Source organism: Sinocyclocheilus anshuiensis, unplaced genomic scaffold (genome assembly GCF_001515605.1).
Source record: "Sinocyclocheilus anshuiensis isolate Anshui unplaced genomic scaffold, SAMN03320099.WGS_v1.1 scaffold1647, whole genome shotgun sequence".
Lineage (NCBI taxonomy): Eukaryota > Metazoa > Chordata > Actinopteri > Cypriniformes > Cyprinidae > Sinocyclocheilus > Sinocyclocheilus anshuiensis.
The window spans coordinates 227,504-236,484 of record NW_015549848.1 but is presented as its reverse complement, the minus strand read 5'-3'; the positions used below and the strand labels follow the sequence as shown (position 1 = coordinate 236,484).

The following is an 8,981-nucleotide window of genomic DNA, read 5'->3' as shown; positions in this document are numbered from 1 at the left end:
TAATTGATTGATTGAAATATAATGAATATTGTAGTCGTGTTTATCTTCCACTCATCAGGGCATGTTGCTGCAGGCTGTGGTATTGCTAAAGGATTATAACCCACACATAATCCTGTCAGAGATATGAACATTATGTAGTTTCTTCATTTCACTCATAGTGTCGCTGTTTACCTGCAAAACAGCGTGTCTTCAGTACACATCTCTCCACCCTGTTTGTGATGTCATATAGGGCTTTCATCCCATCTCGTTATAGAAAATCGTCGACAGTGACTTGACTGCTTGATATTATCTACGTCTATTCTAAATTGGGTTATATGCTTCTTGTGCGTGGTGATACTGGATTCAATTTCTAATTAATATTTCAAGGATTCCGAAGGTTCTGTGTTACTGCTGAGATGTTTTGTCTTTTGTTCTTCGTGCTGATGGCGCACACCGCTTATGGAGAGGTGAGCTATTCTTTTCCGGAGGAGATGAAACGCGGATTTGTGATTGGAAATATAGCAAAGGATCTCGGGCTCGATGTGAACCGATTGTCATCTCGAAAAGCGCGGATTGATACTGAAGGTAACAGAAAACGATACTGTGACATTAATCTGAATACTGGAGAACTGATCGTAGCGGAGAGAATCGACAGAGAGGAGATTAGCGGGAAGAAAGCTTCATGCGTTATTAAAAATGAGTTTGTACTGGAAAATCCTTTAGAGCTGCATCACTTCATTCTCAATATTGAGGACATAAATGACAATTCACCTCAGTTCAAAGAAAGTGTTATTAAATTCGAAATACGAGAATCAGCAGGCAAAGGTTCATCATACTTACTAGAAGAGGCGTATGATGCGGATATTGGTCGGAATGCAGTGCAGTCATATACACTTCAAAACAATGAACACTTTATTCTTAATGTACTAACCAGGGCAAATGGAAGAAAATATGGCCAACTCGTGCTGAATAAAGAGTTGGATCGTGAGGAGCAGACAGAGGTGACATTAATTCTCACTGCGGTAGACGGCGGGACTCCACCGAGATCAGGTACTGTAGCCATACACGTCACTGTGCTGGATGCTAATGATAATGCTCCAGTCTTTAGTCAGGCCGTCTATAAAGTCAGACTGCCTGAAAATTCTCCTCTAGATACTTTAGTGGTGACAGTGAGTGCTACTGATGCTGACGAGGGACAAAATGGAGAAGTCACATATGCGTTTGGTCATTTACCTCAAAAGGTCCAGCAATTATTTTTCATCGATTTAGTATCTGGCGAGATTAAATTAACCGGGCTGATTGATTATGAGATAGAGAGTACATTTGAACTTCCCATTCAAGCTAAAGATGGTCAAGGGTTAGCCAGTTACTCCACCGTATTAATAGATGTTATTGATGTCAATGATAACGCCCCTATAACAATACTTAAATCTCTCACCAGTCCCGTTCCTGAGAATGCGTTACCCGGTACAGAGTTTGGCATCATTAATGTGCAGGACAGAGACTCTGAGAATAACGGACGGGTGCGCTGCTCCATTCAGCAAAACGTCCCGTTTAAACTTGTACCTTCGCTTACAATTATGACGCATACCTGACCACGGGCTCGCGCACTAGTGACTTCAAGTTCGTCAGATCTTATAATGAGGGCACGCTGTCTGCTGACCTGACTCTGAACAAGACTCAGTCCGCTGTGGATGATCTTGAAAGACTTGATGCGGAAATGAGCGATTCCTTTCAGGTAGGACTGACGAAGTATATATATTTTTTAATCTTTTTAATATTTTGGGTTTGCAAGTTACTTTTATTGGCAACATACTTTCTAATGGTTTTAGAAATGGTAACTTTCTTGCATCCATTGCGTAGTTCTGTGAAACAATTTTATAAACTACTTTAATTTCGTATTTCTTTTTAAATCCCAGTTCACTATAGTTAGTAGAAAGAGCATATTTCTATTAGCTGTCCATGGTGCTGTACAGGCCGTGTTTGTTGCTGTTGTATTCTTTATGACATGGTTACATTTGTGCATCTTGTGATATTAATTTATTTATTTGTTTATTTTTTTTTGGAAGGACTTGATGCTGACATGGGTGGTGCTTTGCGATTTAACGTTTCTTTTCTTACTTTTTTAATGTTCTATCTAACCTTACAGATTAAATTAGTGTGTTTATTTTAATGGACTGTCTGCACTGACAACAGGCTCTTACAAATTTTGAAGCTCATTTTGAAGGCTTAGAAGTAGCTAGCTTTATCTGTTCTCTTTAAATTGCTCAAACATGACCATACAAAAAAAAATCTAAAGTCATAAATCCTGGTTCACGAGTTTATTATTTTTTTTTTCGTTGCTAGTTAAGGAATCCTTAATATAAATTATGCTTAAGTGACTGCCCCTTCTTTCTGTTTTACAAATTGTCAATGAGACAATTATATATGCCTTGATACATGCCAAATACTGTGTAGCTATTTGTTAGATTCTAAACGTTTAAAGCTGGTTGGTTATCTTTTAAAGAAAGGAATCTGATATATCTCGTTCTGTTGTCTAATAGTTCTTTCAAACTCATTTTATTTTTGCGACATCAGTATGTAACGGAATCTGAGACAAAACACTGCTGTTTTTAAGCAATTTGACGTCCTTCTCATCGGTGTCTTCTTTGTGAAATTGGCTTATAAAAGCAGTTTATGTCAGCAAATTTTAAACGCTCTTTTACTCGGATTAGAACTGTCATTAAGCAGGTTTTCCAGTTTTTGTCCATTGTGCTGCACTGTCATTCGTTATTTTTATATATTTTTTTTAATATTATAAATATTGTGGTCGTGTTTATCTCCCACTCATCAGGTAGTGTTGCTGCCGGCTGTTGTTTCGCTGTATAACTGTATAACTCACATGCAACCCTGCAGAAATATGAACATTGGGCAGTTTCTTCTTTTAACTCATAGTGTCGCTGTTTACCTGCAAAACAATGTTTGTCTTCAGTACACATCTCTCCTCCCTGCTTGTGATGTCATACATAGGGCTTTCAGCTACTATTTTTTTCATAGAAAATCGTTGACACCGACTTACTGCCTGATATAATCTACATCTGTTATTATAAATAGGATTTTATACTTGTTTTCTTGTACATGGCAATTATTATAGTACGGGATTCAAATTCTGGTTAATATTTTAAGAATTCCAAAGGTTCCGTGTTACTGCTGAGATGTTTGGTCTTTTGTTCTTCGTGATGGTGGCGCACACCGCTTATGGAGACGTGAGCTATTCTTTTCCGGAGGAGATGAAACGCGGATCTGTGATTGGAAATATAGCAAAGGATCTCGGGTTTGATGTGAACAGACTGTCATCTCGTAAGGCTCGCATTGATGCTGAAGGTAACAGAAAACGATACTGTGACATTAATCTGAATACTGGAGAACTGACCGTAGCGGAGAGAATCGACAGAGAGGAGATTTGCGGGGACAGGCTTTCATGTGTTTTAAAATTTGAATTCATGCTAGAGGATCCATTAGAGCTGCATCATGTTTCAGTTCAAATTCAGGATATTAATGACAATTCGCCTGTTTTCTCAAAGAATTTGATCACATTTGAAATTAGGGAGTCTGCTGTTAGAGGCTCTCGCTATCGTTTGAATGCGGCTCATGATGCTGATATAGGACAGAATGCAATTCAGAGATACAGTCTACAGAAGAATGACAATTTTCAGTTGAGTATAAATTCAAATGTAGACGGAGAAAAAAAATTGGAATTAATGCTAGAAAAGGAATTGGATCGTGAGCAACAAAACGAGGTAACATTAATTCTCACTGCGGTAGACGGCGGCACTCCACCGAGATCAGGTACTGTAGCCATACACGTCACTGTGCTGGATGCTAATGATAATGCTCCAGTCTTTAGTCAGGCCGTCTATAAAGTCAGTCTGCCTGAAAATTCTCCTCTAGATACTTTAGTGGTGACAGTGAGCGCTACTGATGCTGACGAGGGACAAAATGGAGAAGTGACGTATGAGTTTAGTCGTATCTCTGAAAGAGCTAGAAAGCTTTTCTACTTGAATAAAAGTACAGGTGAAATTCGGGTTACAGGTGCACTTGATTTTGAGTACGAAGCCATTTACGAAATACTAGTTGAAGGGAAAGATGGATTTGGTTTATCTAGTGATGCTAAGGTTGTAATAGAACTTGCAGATGTTAATGACAATGCTCCTGAGATACGAGTGAAATCTTTGCGTAGCCCCGTTCCTGAGAATGCCTTAACCGGTACAGAGGTTGGCATCATTAATGTGCAGGAGGAGCAGAGTTACAGAGCTCATGTGCAAGAAAATAACAAACCGGGCTCCTCTATTTGTTCAGTATCAGCTACAGACCCGGACTGGAGACAGAATGGCACTGTAGTTTATTCTCTGTTTTCCTCTGATCTCAATGGCGCACCGGTGTCCTCCTTTCTATCCATTAACGGAGACACCGGGGTCATTCATGCCGTGAGGTCGTTTGATTACGAACAGTTGAAAAGTTTCAAAGTGCTCGTGTTAACCAGAGACAACGGTTCTCCTCCTCTGAGCAGTAACGTGACCGCGAGTGTCTTCATAACGGATGAGAATGACAACTCCCCTCAGATATTATACCCCTCTCCGGAAGGAAACTCCTTCATGACCGAGATGGTACCCAAAGCTGCGCAGGCGCGCTCCCTGGTCTCCAAGGTGATCGCCGTGGACGCGGATTCTGGCCAGAACGCGTGGCTCTCGTATCACATTATTAAAGCGACTGATCCGGGACTTTTCACTATCGGTGTCCACAGCGGAGAGATCAGGACGCAGCGGGACATTTCTGAATCTGACAGCATGAAACAGAACCTCATCGTGTCCGTGAGAGATAACGGACAGCCCTCTCTCTCAGCCACGTGCGCATTATATTTACTAATATCAGATAACTTGGCTGAAGTTCCAGAACTGAAAGACATGTCTCGCGACGAGAGCAGCTCCAAACTGACGTTTTATTTGATCATCGCGCTGGTGTCCGTTTCCACTTTCTTCCTGACCTTCATCATCATCATCCTGGCCGTGAGGTTTTGTCGCAGGAGAAAGCCCAGACTGTTGTTTGATGGAGCTGTAGCCATTCCCAGCGCGTATCTTCCTCCAAATTACGCAGAGGTGGAGGGCGCGGGAACTCTCCGCAGCACTTACAATTATGACGCATACCTGACCACGGGCTCGCGCACTAGTGACGTCAAGTTCGTCAGATCTTATAATGAGGGCACGCTGACTGCTGACCTGACTCTGAAAAATACTCCGTCCGCTGCGGATGATCTTGAAGGGCTTGAGGCGGAAGTGAACGAATTCTTTCAGGTAGGACAAACGAAGTCTTTCTTCAAAAAAATGTTTTTAATATTTTGGGGTTATAGATTGCTTTTATTGACAGCATGCTTTCTAATGGTTTTAGAAATGCTAACTTTCTCGCATCCGTCTCGTTGTCTGTAATCTGAAACAATTTTATAAACAACTTTAAATTCGTATTTAATTTTAAATCCCAGTTTACTTGGAGTTTAGTAAAAAAGGGAATGTTTCTATTTCAGACCTATTAGCTGTCCATGGTGCTGTACAGGCCGTGTGTGTTGCTGTTGACGTTTTGCTGGAGACTTACATATTAAAGAGTAAATTTTATAGTAATTGAGCTGTTTCTCTTTTCACATTCTCAGAGAATGTTTGGTTGTTCTATGCCCTCTAGTCATTTTATTTTCAACAAAGTGTTATATTCATGTTTTTACATATAAGAGTTTATTAATGAGCTTTATTCACAAATTTAAGTTTTCTTATGCAATAAGTTTGTTTATAAAATGGTTACGTTTGTGGTCTTGTGATTTTTGGACTTGATGCGAACATGAGTGCTTCTTTTCATGTCGAATTAACCTTTGCTGTATTTTTAATATTCTAACCTTTCAGATGAAATGAGTATTTTAATAGACTACGTTCGCTGACAACAGGCTCCGAAAGATTTTGAAGTTTATTTTTAAGTCTAAAGAGTAGTTCTTCTGTGTATAATATATCTTTAGATGCAATTGTAAGTAATGAATCATGTTTCATGAGTCGTTGTTTATACGTATTTGATTTTTCGTCTCTAGCTAACGAATCCTTAATAGAATTTATTTTGTAGAAGTAGTTGACCTTTTATCTGTTTACTAATTGTCAAAGCGAACTTTATCTGCCGTGAAATAGCTTTTTTTAATAAGCTTATGACTAATTTCAATACAACTTTGTCACATCTTATAATGAAGGTACGCTGACTGCTAACCTGACTCTGAGAAAGACTCAGTCTGCCGTGGATGATCTTGAAGGATTTAATGCGGAGGCGAACGATGTCTTTTTTTAAGATTCAAAAGGTTTAAAGCCGTTTTGTGATTCTTCTTCATCGATTACTTAGTTATGTGAAATTGGCTTATAAAAGCAGTTTCGTATGTCAGAAACTTTTTAAACGTTCTTTTAGTCTGATTATAAATGTCATAGAGCATGTTTTCTTGTTGCTGTCTGTGCACTGTCATTTCACATTTACTGTCTTTTTCTTACGTGATGTAGATCACGATCTGGCAATGTGCTTGCTTATTCACTCATTCATTCATTCATTCATTCATTCTGGTTATATTATAAATATTGTGGTGGTGTTTATCTCCCAAATCAGGGAATGTTGCTGTCGGCTTTTGTTTCGCTTAAACGATTTTCGCTATAACCCACACACAATCCTGTCAGAGATATGAACATTATGCAGTTTCATAATTTAACTCGTAGTGTCGCTGTTCACCTGCAAAACAGCGTGTCTTCAGTACACATCTCTCCACCCTGCTTGTGATGTCATATAGGGCTTTCATCTAATCTCTTTTTAGAAAATCGTCGACATTGACTATTTAGCCTACGTCCATTATTCTATTGGGTTATATGCTTATTTTCTTGTGCGTGGTACTACTGGTTTAAATTTCTGGTTAATATTTCAAGAATTCCAAAGGTTCTGTGTCACTGCTGAGATGTTTGGCCTTTTGTTCTTCGTGCTGATGGCGCACACCGCTTATGGAGACGTGAGCTATTCTTTCCCGGAGGAGATGAAACGCGGATCTGTGATTGGAAATATAGCAAAGGATCTCGGGCTCGATGTGAACAGACTGTCATCTCGAAAAGCGCGGATTGATACTGAAGGTAACAGAAAACGATACTGCGACATTAATCTGAATACTGGAGAACTGATCGTAGCGGAGAGAATCGACAGAGAGGGGCTTTGTGGAAAGAAAGCTTCATGTGTAATAAATCAGCAGCTTGTCCTTGAAAGTCCTCTAGAACTGCATCGTTTCATTCTCAATGTTGAAGACATAAATGATTATTCACCACACTTCACAGAGAGTGTTATTGAATTCGAAATAAGGGAGTCAGCACTAAAAGGATCTCGTTACTTATTAGATGAGGTCCACGATGCAGATATAGGCATGAATTCAGTGCAGTCTTACGTGTTGCAAGAAAATGAAAACTTTCTTCTTCGTGTAGTAACGGGTGCAAATGGAAGAAAATATGGCGAGCTCGTGCTGAATAAAGAGTTAGATCGTGAGCAGCAGAAAGAGGTAACATTAATTCTCACTGCGGTAGACGGCGGGACTCCACCGAGATCAGGTACTGTAGCCATACACGTCACTGTGCTGGATGCTAATGATAATGCTCCAGTCTTTAGTCAGGCCGTCTATAAAGTCAGTCTGCCTGAAAATTCTCCCCTAGATACTTTAGTGGTGACAGTGAGCGCTACTGATGCTGACGAGGGACAAAATGGAGAAGTGACATATGCATTTAGTCATTTATCTGAAATTGTCCGGCAATTATTTTCCCTTGATGCAATGTCTGGACAAATTAAATTAAAGGGACTCATTGATTTTGAGGAGGAGAGTTCAATCGAACTACCGATTCAAGCTAAAGATGGTCAAGGGCTAGCCAGTCATTGTACAGTCATAATAGACGTTATTGATGCCAATGATAATACCCCTATAATAGTAGTTAGTTCTCTTAACAGTCCCGTTCCCGAGAATGCGTTACCCGGTACAGAGGTTGGCATCATTAACGTGCAGGACAGAGACTCTGATAATAACGGACAGGTGCGCTGCTCTATTCAGCAAAACGTCCCATTTAAACTCGTACCTTCAATCAAAAACAGGTAGGACTGTGTATGTATATATATATATATATATATATATATATACATATAATTTAATGGCCTTGGTTAACAAGTTAGATTTTTATGTTGTAAGCTGTCTGCTTGTATTGAAACAGACTGTAGTCTTAAAAAGACCACTGCACACAAAATCACATGCGAAATACATGAAGAAACACATGAAACGTGTATCACAGATGTGGTGGAAAGAATACTGAAAAAATATACTGTCCAGAGCCTGGTTATCAGAGGATTCATCATAACAGCAACAACAGGTGGAGTTATCCAGTAAATTTGTCATGAGAAAAAATATTGTATTGTCATCCAAACTTCCAGAGTACTCTTCTTTTCTGAGCCTTTTTAGTAAATATACACAATTAAAATTAACAAGACTTTCTCTTGTGAATGGAGATGAATACTTTGGCATGCCCAACTTCTAGGTAATGTTATCACTGAAAACCAGTGGTGGAAAGAGTACTGAAAAAATATACTCAAGTAAAAGTACCATTACCTTCCAAAAAATCTAGTGCGAGTAGAGTAAAAGTACTTGTCCAAAAAAACTACTTGAGTAAGAGTAAAAGAGTAGCCTATTTAAAAGTACTCATGAGTATTGAGTAGTGAGTACTGAGCTGTGGATTCTACCACCTCATAATAAACGCTGTACACCGCAATTGATACATTTTTTAAAAAGTTGTACATTCTGTAATTCACATTATTTTGTTTGTCATAAAGAACGAAGAATATCTTTAATCCAGCAGTTTTAATTTTGACTGCCAACTCTTTAAAATACATCAAAACAGCACGGAAACAGTATTCAGTTGAAGAAAAGATGAAAGTTATTC

General features: G+C 39.1%; 2 protein-coding genes across 2 annotated transcripts in view; both read left to right on the top strand.

The window, feature by feature from the left end:
- Positions 1 to 1,574, top strand: part of LOC107660912 (protocadherin beta-15-like) — a 6,702-nt gene extending 5,128 nt beyond the window's left edge. Inside the window, exon 2 of the mRNA XM_016450352.1 lies at positions 447 to 1,574. Coding sequence (XP_016305838.1) covers positions 447 to 1,574 — 1,128 coding nt within the window. The remainder of the gene's footprint in view (positions 1 to 446) is intronic.
- A 1,369-nt stretch (positions 1,575 to 2,943) lies between these two features.
- LOC107660911 (protocadherin beta-16-like) overlaps positions 2,944 to 8,981 on the top strand; it is a 40,102-nt gene continuing 34,064 nt past the window's right edge. The window contains exon 1 of the mRNA XM_016450350.1: positions 2,944 to 4,922. Coding sequence (XP_016305836.1) covers positions 3,174 to 4,922 — 1,749 coding nt within the window. The 5' untranslated portion in view covers positions 2,944 to 3,173. The remainder of the gene's footprint in view (positions 4,923 to 8,981) is intronic.